The 15,397-nt window shown below is 40.2% G+C and overlaps 1 protein-coding gene across 4 annotated transcripts; it reads left to right on the top strand.

The window, feature by feature from the left end:
* The first annotated feature begins 3,585 nt into the window (after positions 1-3,585).
* Positions 3,586-6,336, top strand: LOC129725378 (DCN1-like protein 3). Of its 4 annotated transcripts, none has more exons than XM_055681150.1 (4): positions 3,586-3,654; positions 4,060-4,492; positions 4,558-4,695; positions 4,760-6,336. In XM_055681150.1, exons 2-4 carry the CDS (start codon positions 4,372-4,374, stop codon positions 5,437-5,439), a joined length of 939 nt encoding a protein of 312 aa, XP_055537125.1. In that variant the 5' UTR covers positions 3,586-3,654; positions 4,060-4,371; the 3' UTR covers positions 5,440-6,336. The 4 variants fall into 4 exon arrangements, with proteins under 4 accessions (XP_055537125.1, XP_055537124.1, XP_055537126.1 ...); XM_055681149.1 differs by having other exon boundaries at positions 3,593-3,654; positions 3,996-4,492; XM_055681151.1 differs by lacking the exon at positions 3,586-3,654 and adding an exon at positions 3,661-3,963.
* The last annotated feature ends 9,061 nt before the right edge of the window (positions 6,337-15,397 follow it).

A 15,397-nucleotide genomic window follows, 5' to 3' on the forward strand; every position in this document is an offset into this window, starting at 1 on the left:
TAAGCTCCGTCCATGCGAGATCAACTGTTGCTGCAAGTGGTGTGTAGGAATGCAAAAAGCGAAGAACGACTGTTTTGTTTTGAACGTTCTATGCATTTTGTGCGGGACACAAATGGTCATGTTCAAACATGTTTCAACACGTTCTGGATAGCCCTAAATTCAATATAGTTAGAAGCACGAAAAAAATCCGTACAGTAACACATGCGGCACAGTGAACGGAGTTTATGATCATATTTTCAACACTAGCGTCATCATCATCGGCGGCGGCTTCAAGAAACAGTTGCCATGACATCGGTCTGGATTATATCTATCATTGAAATTTTCAAAGAAACATAAAAGCACCTGGTGACGATGAAATTTTGAACATTTTGATTAAAGTTCTTCTTGAGAAATGCTCAGAAATTGTTTCAAAATGAATATTTAGCCAAATTATGGAAAAATGCCAAGAATACTCCAATTTTAAAGCCGGATGAGGATCCAGTCATGTGACTGTGTGTGTAATGTGCATAAACTATCGAATACGAGCTTGACAATAACAATTACAGAAATGTCTTTTAAAAGGTGCCAAACTGATAATACGCACAAAGACACAGTTGATGTTTCTTGAACGCGTTGAGGCCGTTTCGACCGTGTTTCCAGTCACATGCAGGGAGCTGTGTGTCTTGTTATTGCTCGTCTTAGCTTCCGGTCATCCATGTCAGCTGCCCAGTCAGCATCACTATAATCAGTGATGGTGTTGTCACCATCAGTAGGTTAACTTCATCTTGGATGTGCCACGTGGAAAACTCTGAAATATAACAAGTTAGGTCACAAACGAGGGGCGAGACAGCTTTTATCTGAGTTACTCTTATGCATGGGAGTAACTCTAATTTACTCAATATTACTCCGAAATTTCCAAATGATTCACATCTTCGATTACCTTGAGAACATAAAAAATATATGAGAGGTAAGACCGAGTAGCATTCATATTTATATTCGCGGTGGGGGAAAGGTTTAAGGATGGATTTTTAGAGACACGATAGTTACTCAGATTTGCTCTTAATTTTTCACGTTTTCGCAGAAAAACTCAAATTTTCTCACTTTTATCTGAGTTGCTCTTTTACTTGGGAGTTACTCTAATTTACTCAATATTACTCTGAAATTCTCAGATGATTCACATCTTGGATTAGCTTGAGAGCAAAAAATATATATGAACGGTGGGACCGAGCAACATTCATGTCTTTATTTGCGGTGGGAATAATGTTTAAGGATGGATATTCAGAGACACGAGAGTTACTCAGATTTGCTCTTTATTTTTCAGGTTTCCTCAGAGAAACTCGGAAAACCTCAAATTTACTCACTGTCTTACCCCTCGGTCACAAAGCAATTTTCTTATTGAGACCGGAGAGGCAAAAATGGTTTCTAAACAATCAAATTGTAATTAAGCCTGCAGAAGATTGACAACATCAATATAAACTCCAAAATTGAGTAAATACCAGAAAATGGGTAATGATAGGGATTGCAAAAATCGATTATCGAATAAATTTAAAATTGGTCATCATTACATAAAAAAATAATTTATTCAAAGTCAAAACATGTGCTCAAATTATTTTCAAAACTCCGAAAAATGATTGGAATATTTACCCGTATCAGCCAAAAATGACTTCCACAAGGTTACGAGAAGACAGCCAAAGTAATTTTTTTTAAGTAATAAAATACAAATTACACTGAAGTTTGCAGAATTCCAGGCTGCCGAAAAATCAGATAAAGAGTTCCCGAAAATGATTCCAAATTGAACTTAAAAATCCACAGTTTTCTTTGAAATTCAATTCCAAATTAGTGGAGATAATTTTGAATTTCTGTATTGTATTTTTTTAAAATCACTTCGCGAAAAAGCCTAATAGTAAAAATAAAATTTTTCAAGGCTCGAAATGATATAAAATTATTCTAAAACATTACTATTTCCGAATCTTGTTAGCAGCCCAAATGATTCCAAATTAATTTCCAAACTGATGAAAAAAAATTCTGAAGGCTTGAAAAAATTGAAAAATGACTCTTCAAAATGCCAAAAGCTTTTGCTAGAAAGATTGGAAAGTCAGAAATATAAAATAGCTTTGGTTAAACAGTTTAGTCGCAGATTCAGTTGAAACATAAGATTATTTAGTCCCTAGATAAGTAATGTCGCTGGCGTCGCTGGATTTTTACAGGTTATGTATAAAGTTGATCTGCTTGGGAACGTAACGTCAAATGTCGTTACACTGAACGGAATCGTCGAGTCTTTATTAGAGAATTTATTATTCAGAAGTATCAGACGGGTGAGATTAAAAAAGTCATATGAAAAACTCGATGCACTTATAATTTACGTTGAATGATATGATTCGCTAAACACACTTGTAAAAAAATATCATCAATGAAAAATTTTGCATTTATATTTTCAGTGATAGTTCTCGATAATTTACATCATGAACTCAAGCGCATATGTGAAAGAAAATTATCCATATCAGCCCCATTAACCCATTCCCGGCGGGTGATGCCGTAGGGCATCACCTGACATCTGGACTTGGATTACAACTTAACAATTAAACTTGATATTTTGAACAATTAAACTATTAAATACGGTTTGAGAACAGATCAATCTACAATACGCAACCCAGTTTGTGTTAATTGTACGCGAAGTTGCTGAGTAATAAGAGTTTGAAGGTCATTTTTCGAGGTAAAATCTGATTACTTTCCGCCGGGAATAGGTTAAGGAAATCATATACAAACATGAACTGTTTGACGATTCAGTTTCGCACCGTTTCACTTTCGATGTGCTCATCCATAATATTTCCCATATTTAATAACAATCATTTTAACTGTTTAGTGTTGCCCTTATTTATTTTAACTGCGCAAGCAAAGGGTGATGATCAGTTCTAAAATGATATACAATCGTTGAAAGCTAAAGTCAAACAATGATAACACATTTACGTGCGAGAAATTTGGTTCAGTGTAGTCTGCTTTTTCTTCTGGCAGTCTTTGCCCATTCGGGTTATTCGCGTTGAAAGAGATTTTGAAGGCTGTTCGCACCTACGTGAACACTCATATGTAATTGTCAAAATGTGCGTGATGACAAAAGCAAAAATATTTCCTTCCTTCTTTTTCGCATGCAAAAACCAAACAAATATCAGCAACACCGTCAACGCGAATAACAAGGCTCAAAATAGAGGTAGGTCTACTAGATCATGATTCTCAAAGCAGTTTTCAAGTCGAATCGCGACAAATCGACTCTAGTGCTTGGGATCTTTTGTGCAACATGATTTGCCTCGAATACAATGGGCACACTAGCGACATTACTTATCTAGGGACTAAATAATCTTATGTTGAAACCTTGGTTGAACCAGTAATTAATTTCTGCATGTGATTTTTTCCGAAGTGCTAGTTGGTATGAATATCTATCATCAAATAATGAAATCATTGCTTAAGCATTTCTGAACTCTTTTTTTACACATTTTTTGTTGATGCTAGACTATAATATTACAAAAACCTTATTCTATTTGATTTCTTTTCTAAAGCTTTGCAAATGTTTCCACCCAAAATACGAAATCTTTATGTTTCAGTGTAACGACCAGACAAAGTCTGGCAGCACTGTCGAGTGTAAAGTGAAGAAAAGAAAATAGAAGGGTAAATTCGGCAAAGGTATTTAGTGAAAAATAGGATTTATTCTGTAGTTTGGTCAACATTTGTTGCCACCGACTGGAACAAATAATTGTGAATCTAAATCCGGTCGATTTCGGTCTGTGAGCAGTGGAAAATCGGAAGATATTTTGTATTTTCGACATACTTGGAATTGTACCATCTGTCAAACAAGTTTACAAAACGCATTTTCATGTTCAAAATATTTGTGAAGATGGGTTCCCTGTTCTAGGATTCTTTGTGTGTCCCCATTTATGTTCCATTGCTCAACATCTGGTGGTCGTAGAAAAATTGGCTAATTTCAAACGAAATGTTCGTATAATAAACTAAAAATTTTACTACAGATACTGTTTGGGAAAGGCAGCCAGCAAAGGTGACACCGAAATCCAACATAACTGTTCTTTCCAGAGTGCCAACAACTAGCCCACAGTCATCCGTGTGCCAACCACCAACATGTATCCGATGAGGAATCGTTGACACGTTGGAAACCAACAAGCAATTTTTATGCACCTCAAGGCACCAGTTAGTATCAACAAAGCACTACCATAAATACCATCACCATCACAACCAGCAGCAGACCGGGAGAATGACTAACGATTCCACCGGCTGGACTCAGCGTGCAATTCGAGCTAGGCAAACATAATCGCGTAGATAGAACGTAGTTTTCGGTTGAACCGAACAGAGGGAATCCTTCCGCAGGAGGAGAAGGGAGATTGAAAAATGGGAAGCTGTTTGACATGCTTCAAAGCTCCACCGAACACGACGGCGAACAGTGTCGGGACAGCGGGTCTAGTATCCGGACCGGAGGCCACTGCAGGAGATCCAGATGCGGCAGTTCACGGTAAGCTCTACATATTTTCTACGGATTACCTATGGTAATGTTTGTGCTTGTTTTTTATGGTTTAGAAACAGCAGACCTGCTGGCCGCCAGCCCGATACGAATGCCGTCGCTCGGGCCAGACCGAAAGAGTGGCAGTTTTAAGAAAACAATAGGACTACTTAACGGGAATGTGAACGCACTGCCGGATGGTACCGGTTTGACAGGTAAGCAATTTTAACCTGAGTTTGTGAATTATAGTGCTCTGAACTAATTTAGATTATATTCCAGGCAAAGATCTCGCGACGCAAATCTCGGACAACGATCTGAACAAGCTGTTCGAGGAGTACAAGGACGATCAGGAGGACGCGATCCTCTCGGAGGGCATCGAAAGGCTGTGCTGTGATCTAGGTTATAAGCCGGACGACTTTGCCATCCTAGTGCTGGCCTGGCGCCTGAACGCGTCCCAGATGTGCCAGTTCACCAAGTCCGAGTTCATCCAGGGTTTGCAGCAGATGAACGCGGCCAGTATCGAAGACGTCAAGGCACGGCTGCGACAGAATGTGGAAAAGCTCAAGGACGATTCGGAAGATTTTAAGCTGCTGTACAGATTCACGTTCCGGTTCGGGCTGGAACAGGGACAGCGAATTTTACCGCTGGATATGGCCATCAGCCTGTGGCGGCTGGTGTTTACCGTTCACACGCCGGACATCTTACCTCGGTGGTTGCACTTTTTAGAGCAGCCCCAGAACATCCGGGGCGTTCCGAGAGACACCTGGTACATGTTTCTGAACTTTGTAGAGACCTGTGATATTACACAGTACGATGACACCGAGGCGTGGCCCAGCTTGTTCGACGATTTTGTCGAATACGAGCAGGAACGGGCCAAGCTGACCGTTAAGGGTACTCCGAAGGACCCGGATGGGGACCCGGAGGAGGACGACAACAACAACGGCTACAACAATTCATAGTATTTTGTAACGACGCCTTCGTTCAGCAGAAGTGACTTTTGGGGCGCACGAATATACGTTTTACTTTATTTATTATTTCCAACGATCGCGCGAGAACCGTTCAACGCATTAGAGTTAACTGTTCTCTCGTTGCTACTATTTCCGTCGCAATATGACTTAAAGAAATTTGCGAGCATTCTTAAGCCCGCTTCGAGAGGCCGCGTACACCGTGCTCGTGTGCGGATGAGAAGCAAATATTTAACAAACTTTACGCATGTTAATCGTTTGTTCAATGTAACGAATTTTTAATTCTTAAGACTATGAGTACTCTTAATATTTGTTTTTTTTTTATATACACTCTTATATAGATATCGAAATTTAGCGTAATCCAGTTACGATCAGATAAAAAAAACTGAATTTGTGGTTTGCTTGTTAAATGAGAAACGAATACAAAATTTAGTCTGCTCTGCGTTTAGAAAAAATAAACTCATATCAGAAATGATAACGAAAAAAAAAATAGTTGGGTGAAAACAGAAGAGGAAGGCGATAGTAAAAACGGAATTTATGTACAAGCTTTTCGGCTAAGCAAACTATTTTACCCTTCGTCGAAGGTACCACTTACAAAGGACGCTGCAACACTTAACCGACATTACACTGAACCATTTCACATTTTAGCTCAAAACGGAAACGAATAATAAAAAAAGGTAAAACAATTGTCTTATTTTGGAAGCAAATGTGTGTGTTGAATGTATTTGTTGGATAGAGTCAGTTCTGAATTGGAAGAAAAACATTGAAGAATGAAATAAAACCAGATGAATCGTGGAAACAAAGAACAGTAGGTTAAATTTAAACCAACTAGTGAAACTTTATTTAAGATAAATCTAGAGAAATGGATAATAAAATTAAAAAACAATTTAATCTAGAGTGAGGTTTTGAATGTCAAGAGTAAACAACTGCTTGCAGCGTCAGATGATAAGGGTGATGAAGAAGAGCTGTATTGACGTCGTGTTAATCTATTGTTCTGCCGTACAGAAGGACACGCCCCGAAATGATAAAAATCTTACAACCAAAATTGTGAAATTACAAGAAGCGATTAGTTTTGTAAAAGTAGCTGACAGAGTGCTTCCCTATTTATTGTTTCAAGTCCGTGATGATACTGAAATAACACTAAACTATAAAATACCAACAACTGACAAGAACTTTTTGACAGAAATTGCTGAAACTGTTAAATGAATTCTTCAAGGGATGGATGGTGTTTGTGTGCTGTGTGAGAATTTCGTTCAAAACCCCCTGCAATACAGGGTTCGTGAAGGTATCTGAATCACACTCTCTAAAAAAGCACTCAATGGCATGCGGTGTAGAGATACCATTCGTCCTGATTTTTTTTCTGTATGCCTGAAGGGCACTGGGTACTGAAATGCCACTGCGACATTCTTGCTGATTGTTTTTTGTGGCGGGCCCCGATTGCTGTGCACAGGTTACGGATTGTTCGTACTCATTGATGGAGTAGAACTGTTTTGTTGTAAACCTGTACCCCAATTAGGTACAACATAGTTGATGAAACTAATGACCTGCTTGGGATTGGAGCTCCATGCTTGGTATGGAGTTAAAAGGTAACTTCCTAAGAAGTTGTACCTAGAGGAAGCAAGAGCTTCGCAAGAGCAAAGCAAATGCTCTGAACTCTCTGGTTCAGATTTGCAGAATCGGCAGGTGTCGTTCAACACTACACCGATTTTCTTTAAATGATAAAAAGCGGGACAGTGTCCGGTAAGGAGTCCCGTAATTATCCGTAGGTCACTACGATTTAGACTAAGTAGCTTTCTGGCGGTTCCAGGGTTCGGATAGATAAACTGTTTGCCTTGTCTACAACCCTGTGCCTGTTGCCATTGGGATACTATTTCTAGCCTTTCCCAAGTTAATAGTTCGCTTTTAATAGCGGAAATGGACGTACCCAGAAACGGCTCGGGGCCAATAAACCGCTGAGCCGATCCCTGTCTTGCTAGGTAGTCAGCGTGTTCATTACCCTCGACTCCGCAGTATCCGGGCACCCAAAACAGAAAAACTGAATTCTGTCGGGAAAGTTCCCGTAGAGTTTCAATGCATTCCCAAACAAGTTTGGAAGCGCATTTGACGGACTTAAGTGCTAGTAGTGCTGCTTGACTGTCCGAGAATATACCGATTTTCGCATGTCTGTAGTTGCGTTGCAGACATATTTTTGCGCAGATATATATGGCATATACCACTGCATGAAAAACGGTGGGCCATTTTCCCAGGGAAAACGTTTCCCTGATACCGGGTCCGTATATACCAGATCCCGTTAGGGATCCCATTTTCGAGCCGTCCGTATAAAAACTGACGATGCCAGGTGGAAGATTAGGCCCTCCATTGTTCCACATAGAGCGGTTTGTTTCAATCACTCTATATGGAATATCCATGTTGGTCCTAACGTCCATCCAGTCGGAGACTGTGGTTAATAGCGGAATTAGTTGGAACTCCCTAAGTATGCGAAGGTGGCCGATTTGGTCCACTTCAAGTATAGTTTTCCTCCTTTGCAACCTTAGAGCGCCAAGCTCTGCTTCCTTTTTCACATGAAGATGTAGGGGTAGTAGGCAAAGCATAGCTTCCATGGCTGCAGTTGGAGTTGTTCGCATAGCGCTGGTAACCGAAAGACATGCAAGTCTTTGAACTTTTTTGAGTTTGGCTTGCGCAGTCACTTCGTTCACCTTAGGCCACCACACTAGGGCAGCATAGGTGATTCTTGGTCGGGCAATGGTCTTGTAAGACCAGAGTGCCAAGTCTGGTTTTAGTCCCCAGGTCTTACCGAACAGAGATCTGCAGGCCCAGATCGCTGAGATCGCTTTCTTAGCGGCATGATCCAGTTGTGCAGACCAGTTCAGTTTCTTGTCCAAAATAATTCCGAGATATTTGACTTCATTGCTGAAGCCCAGTCTAACTCCATTCAGTATTGGAGGAGTGATGGAGATCGTCCTTCGTCTGCCGAATGGAATTAGGACTGTTTTTAAGGGGTTTATGTTTAGACCCTCCTGTAAACACCATGACATGGTGGTATTCAGAGCCGTTTGCATTCGGCTCGACAGAGTTGCGCCATCTTTACCGCTGACGATGAGGACGATGTCATCGGCGTATCCAATGACCTCGTAACCAAGCTGTGAAAGCTTGTTGAGAAGTGCGTCGACAACTAGTGACCATAACAAGGGCGAGAGAACTCCTCCTTGCGGGCACCCCTTGACCACTGACATTGTTACAGACGAATCTCCCAAGGTTGCTGTGATCACTCTGCTAGAGAGCATTGCGTGTATCCAGTTCCTTGAAGTTTGGTCGATTCCCTTATTAGAAAGAGCCGTATCGATTGATGCAAAGGACGTGTTATCGAAGGCCCCTTCAATATCAAGAAAGGCACATAGCGCCGTCTCCTGATAACTTAGGGACTTTTCAATCAACGTCACTAAGCTGTGAAGAGCAGTTTCTGTTGACTTGCCGCTTTGATAGGCATGTTGGTTCCTGTTCAGCGGGGAGTCTATAAGAAACTCGTCACGGATATATTTATCCATTATTTTCTCCATCAACTTGAGAAGCGATGAAGTCAGACTTATGGGTCTGAAAGTTTTAGGTAGGGTTTTGTCCTTTCTTCCAACTTTGGGGATAAACACTACCTTCACCTTCAGCCAGTTATCCGGAATATGGCCCAGGATAAAGCTGGCTCTGAAGAGGGTGATGAGTTCGGACATGATAACTGCGGCTGATTTTTGTAGAAAAATGGGTAGTATGCCGTCTGGACCAGGAGACTTCATAGGGTCGAATGAGCTTAGAGCCCAACTTCCGTGAACAGTCGACGGGCCAGCAGGATGGACTCCCGAGACGCAATATGTCTCGAATTGTCCTGCCGCGACCCATCACTATTCAGTTCTTCGGTCTCTGTCGATCCAGGAAAGTGGGTGTTTATAAGAACCTCCAGCGTTTCCTTGGTAGTGACAGTGAGGCATCCATCCTCTTTCCTCACCTGTCCTGAACCGTTAGTATGGTCTTTGGACATCGCCTTTTGGAGCCGCGTAGCTTCCGGCAGAGTTTGGATTCTTTCACAGAAACTAACTCTGGATTTCCGTTTAGCCTTGCGTAGCTCGGCGTTGTACTTAGTGAGGGACGCCCTGTAGTCGTTTCGTCCTGATTTAGCAGGACATGTCCTGATTTTGAGATCCGTTTGAAGCGTCCTGATTTATTTTTCATATTTTAGCATTTGTCCTGATTTTTCTGGATGATGCCGTATGTTCAGAAATGTTGAAGATTGTTCAGTTTTTTAACTTTGGCTCCGGAACGGAACGGACTCATTTTGAACGATTTTTTTTTCTTTGGATGAATTTTGTCGAGACAACTTGTCTAGTTCTTGCGACCCTCAACTATCTGATTTTTGGGTCCTAAAGCTATCCAGCTTTTTTCGCATCATAATGGCGTTTGCTATGATGCGTGTTCGTAATATGCGAACCTCTCTGCTTACGTCAGTTTTGGAGATTTCTGAGGAATTAGCAACACAAATCTTACCAGATCTATTTCTCTTTTGATAAAATACGTGAAGACTTCAAATTGACATGAGCAGAGTTATCAAAAGGGTGGATGATTTAATACGAACTTTCCATTTTAGCCTCCACCATTAGGGCGCGTAAAAAGCTGGATATCAGTTTTTTATACAGTGAAACCTCCAGGAGTCGATATCGAAGGGACCATCGACTCAAGGAAATATCGACTCATAGAATAAATTTTTAAAGACGTCAATTATTCATACAACAGATTGCATAGAGTTGTGTACACTATTTTTTGTTATCTTAAACTGAAGATATTAATCAATTTTATTAGCAACAGGTGTCTGTAGTCAATATATATTGCTTCGCGGATCGATCCGGACCGATTGTTTCCGATACAGCTGCGAATTTGTTCGATATTGATAAAGATTTTATTTTATGATATTGGTTGATCATTTAAAATCACAATTCTAGGAAAATAATTCAAAAATGACAATAATATGTCAAATATAAATGTATTGAATAATGATATGTTTCATTGAAATACTGTATTCGGTAATGTTATAGATAGTTAAACTGCAGTTCTGGAGCAACAATTTACCTTGTAAAAGTTACTTTTCCTTTGGTAGCAAGAGTTAAAAATAATTATAAGAAATGAGTGGATTATTATATATCCGTTGATTTTTAATACTATAAATCCAGCATCCCTTGATATCATGTGTCAAAATTTGCAGATGTTGAAATGAGTTGTGAGCATGTAATAATATGTCTTTATTTGAGAGGCTTTCAGCTGGTTCGCCTCTGCTATTGAATTATTACTTATCATAAATTTAGTTACATACTAAGAAGCCAGATTTTTTGCTAATTGTTAAGCCTTCCGGTATTATTGCGCTCGAGTTTGTTGTTTCGTCTAGCCTATCATATTTGGACAACAGTGGCACATTATTGCCTTATTTCTTAGTTTTATTTATCTTCAACGCGAATTGAGATGTCATTTACTCGTTCACGTCAGTAGAACTTGGAATTTGAAAACAACATCGGCTCATAGAAACCAAACAACTAGCAAAGTTACCATACGGGACCATCGAGCGAAAGAGGCGAGTTTGTATGGGAAATCGAAGGGACTGAAAATATCGGCTTATAGAACATCGACTCTTAGAGGTTTGACTGTATATCATTTGAAAAAACCGCGTTTTCTAAGCAAAATGTGATTTTAAAAAAAAAGGTTCATTGTTTTCCTTCGATTTTAAAATGAAGAATAAAAAACTGCTCGAAATGTCTTAAATAACATTTCGCACAAGTACGGTATATAGGAGAATTGAGATTTAAGGTATTTCGAGCAGTTTGTTATTCTTCCTTTAAAAATCGAAGAACAACGATGAACATTTTTTAAAAATCACGTTTTGTTCAGAAAATTGCGCTCTTTCAACTGATATATAAAAATCGAAAAACCGTGTAAAACTTTAGGACCCAATTTTGAACAGTTTACATTGCTGCATTTTTTAGGTATCTACTAACACCTAATGAATCAAAGTTGCAAAATTGTATCGTCCGAGAAATACTTTAAATAAATAAATGAGTGGCATATTTTGAAGTGTACATCTCAAATTACGTGTTTTATTTTACGATACCTCAAAAAAAGAAAACACCTCATATCAAATTTGTACCGGATAAAGTTGTCCTGATTTTTAACCCCGACCAAATGGTAACCCTGATGCGGTGGTTGAAAGCGAGGCACAAACAAATCCGGTAAAAAAATCTGATTGCTTATAAACATGAACATTGCTGGTGAAAATTTTAAACTGACAGATGAACACGAGAAAACGATCTGTAATAATAATAATAGAGTTAAAACAGCATTATCATAACCATAGGGCTGTCACAAATGTACAACATAAACTAGACAGGTGACAGGTGTGTCTGACCAGTCAGTCTTATTCGATGTAATGTAAAAATCATTCGTTAATAGATCGCTTAGCAGTACACAACTCTTTGTGTTTTGTCATTTACGGAGTGAAATATTACATGGTGTCAGAAGTGAAAAATCGGAAAACTTTTGTCGGAAAGTTGTTTCACGGGTTCGCGTTGAACTGCTGGATAGTGAACAAGGTGGAAAATCGGTGAATTCTTCACCTCATTGGAATAAATAATTTGTTCACACGTGCGAGGAAGAAAAGTAAAATGGCGTCGTCTCTAGAACAAAGACTTCCGCAGCCGCTTCCTGTACAAATTTGGCAGCGGAATGGCCGAAGTGGAAGCAAATATTTACTATTTACATGATTGCTAACAACAAGGTAAATGATTCGGAGCAAAGTAAGATAGCCACATTCCTGTGGTTGATTGGTCAGCGTGGAGTTGAAATATTCAACACATTGTTCCTGAACGATGGAAGTTTCGACGGTATGTTCGGTGGTATTGGTGATGTTGCTGATATGGAAGCTGCTGCGGGTGATGGTGCTGGAGTTGCTGCTGTTGTCGCGGATGGCAGTGCACCTGCAGTCGATCTTCAAGCGGATGTAGGAGGTGGAAATGAACATGCTGCTGTACGAGACGGTATTGCTGGAGCTAGAGCGAATGTTGCCGGTCGTCGGACACTTGCTGTCGTTATCAAGGCATTCGATGACTACTGTCTGCCGAGAAAAAACGTAGCTATGGAAGCATTTAAATTTAACATGATTACCCAAAAGGAAAAACGAGCGTTCGGGAATTTTGAAACCGAATTGCGAACACAGTTGCAGTATTGCGAGTTCGAGTGTATGAACTGCCATACATCTTATGCGGATCGAATGCTTAGAGATCGTATCATAATAGGAGTTCAGGATAAGAAGTTGCAACTCAAGTTGTTGGATGGAAAAGATGATCCGTTGTCCAAGGTTGTGGATATTTGCAAGGTGTTTGAAGCTGCGGCAACAAACAAACTGTTGTTGGATCGGAAGTATTTGGGTCAAGCTGAGGTTAAGACACTTATAGAGGAAGTCTCAAAAATGATTCAGCGGAGGTGGCTGTTGTCAAGCGCCACTGTTATAATTGTGGTCACGTCTTCAACAATCAGCATTTGCGTTTTTGCCCGGCAACGAAGATCAAGTGTAATAAGTGTGGAAGAATCGGTCATTTTCAAAAATTTTGCAGAGCTGGAGGAAATGAATCGACTGGCGATCGCCGTGCAGTAAAGGAGGAAGACAAGAAGAAAACAACAGTTAAAACAATCAGATCAATTGACTGGCGTGACTCAGGTAATTGTGTTGTGCACGAGCTAGAACAGCATGACAGTACTGAACAGGTAGGCTTATCAGATACATTCTATTGCAGAAACGATGTAAATGGACGAAGTGTCAATCGGATTAGATGGATGAAAACATTCTTTATTCATGGCAGGCCAGTTTCCTTTAAACTCGATACGGGTTCAGATATTAACTGTATTCCATTTGATCTTGTTTAGTGAATAAAAGTTAAGATAACAAGTGTTGATAAGTTTAAAATACTGGATTATAGCGCCAACGAAATCAAGGTCCATGGTCAAGTGACTCTGACCTTAGTGGATATGAACAAAGGTGAAAATCATATTGTCTCAATTATTGTTGTTGATAGCAATTTTGAACCACTGATGGGCCTGGAATCATGTGTGGCTTTGGGATTGATTAAGCGTACCTGCGCGGTTCAGTTTGGAAGTATATTGCCGTCTAATGTTGTTGAGTTTACAGAAATGTTTAAGCAGATGTTTGAAGGACTAGGTAAATGTCCTGGGACGTGTTCAATCGTCCTCAAGGGAGGTTCAATTCCATTATTGCATTATCGGAAAAGAATTCCACTCAGTCTGCTCGACAGATTGAAGGATCAGTTAGGTGAATTAGTTGATCAAGACATAATCGCACCAGTACAGTATCCTACGGATTGGGTAAATAATATTCAGATAGTGGAAAAAACAAACGGAACATTAAGAATTTGTCTGGATCCCAAACCTCTCAATGCATGCATCAAGCGGGAACATTTTCTCTTTCCTACAGTTGATGACATTATGAGCAGGTTGTCGAATAAAAAAGTGTTTACTGTCCTTGACCTCAGGAGTGGGTTTTGGCAGTTGGAACTTGATCGCCAGAGCTCGATCTTGACGACATTCATGACACCGTTTGGAAGATTTCGTTGGAACCGTGTACCGTTTGGTCTTAATAGTGCACCGGAAATGTTTCAGAAGAAAATGGTTCAGATTTTTGGTGATATTCCTGGCGTGGAGGTGTATTTCGATGATATCGTTATCACGTGCGAGAATTATGAAGAACACGATCGTGTGTTGGAGATGGTGATTGAACGAGCAATGAAAAACAATATTCGCTTCAATGCAGATAAAATCCAGTACCGATGCAGTGAAATCAGGTTTATGGGGCATGTAATTAAGGATGGAACAATTCGACCAGATAACAAATACATTCGCGCTATTACTGAGTTTCCGACTCCCACAACAAAAACAGAAGTAATGCGGCTGCTGGGATTGTTTAAATACTTAGCAAAATTCATACCGAATCTGTCAAAGAGGACCGCTCTCTTGCGTGAGCTGACCAGGAAGGATAAAAAATGGGAATGGACTGAAGCACATGGTGGTGAACTCAAAGAGTTGCTGGAAATAATATCGAGTTCTCCTGTGTTGGCTATTTACGACCCGATAAAGGAAGTTGTCATTCAGACTGATAGTTCGAAGGATGGAATCGACAGTGTGCTACTGCAGAATGGACGACCCGTGGCATACGCATCTCGTTGTTTGACTAAAAGTGAGCAAAGATGGGCTCAAATAGAGAAGGAACTGTTAGCTATCGTGTTCGCGTGTGAACGCTTTCATTATTTTTTATACAGTCGGGGATTCGTGGTGCAGTCTGATCACAAGCCATTGTCTACGCTGATTACTCGTGATATTGATGCTGTTTCACCTAGGCTGCAACGAATGTTTATGTTCTTACTTAAATATGCTGGTATGTCTATTATTTATACTCCTGGTAAAGACATGCTGATGGCCGATTGTCTTTCCAGAGCTCCACTTGGTGATCCAGTAACTGATAACTTGAATTTAGACGGCTTGATCCACTCAGTAACCCGTCGGATATGTATGTCGGAGGATAACTTCAAGTTCTGTGTTGAGGCGTTGAAGAATGATGAGAAATACCAGCGTGTTTGCAAATATGTGCGGGAAGGCTGGCCATCGTTTCATCAGCTTGATGACCTAGCACAGCTGTTCCATAAGGTCAGAAATGAGTTGCATTATGAACAAGGGTTGTTATTCAAGGACCATAGGTTGGTTATTCCTACAGAATTACAAGATGCGATTTGCAAGTGGTTGCACGCACCTCATATGGGGATCGAAAAGACGTTGGCTCGTGCGCGGTTCATGTTTTTTGGCCTGGGATGACCAAGAATATTTCAGAGACTGTCAAAGATTGCATGGTTTGTGAAAAATT

This window comes from Wyeomyia smithii, chromosome 2 (genome assembly GCF_029784165.1).
Source record: "Wyeomyia smithii strain HCP4-BCI-WySm-NY-G18 chromosome 2, ASM2978416v1, whole genome shotgun sequence".
Taxonomy (NCBI): Eukaryota; Metazoa; Arthropoda; class Insecta; order Diptera; family Culicidae; genus Wyeomyia; species Wyeomyia smithii.

Bases quoted from the DNA above. Each gene is read 5' to 3' on its own strand.
- LOC129725378 (XM_055681150.1), top strand. From the start codon at position 4,372: ATGGGAAGCTGTTTGACATGCTTCAAAGCTCCACCGAACACGACGGCG. The intron at 4,493-4,557 runs GTAAGCTCTACA...TTTATGGTTTAG, and splicing joins TCCAGATGCGGCAGTTCACG to AAACAGCAGACCTGCTGGCC. The intron at 4,696-4,759 runs GTAAGCAATTTT...ATTATATTCCAG, and splicing joins GGATGGTACCGGTTTGACAG to GCAAAGATCTCGCGACGCAA.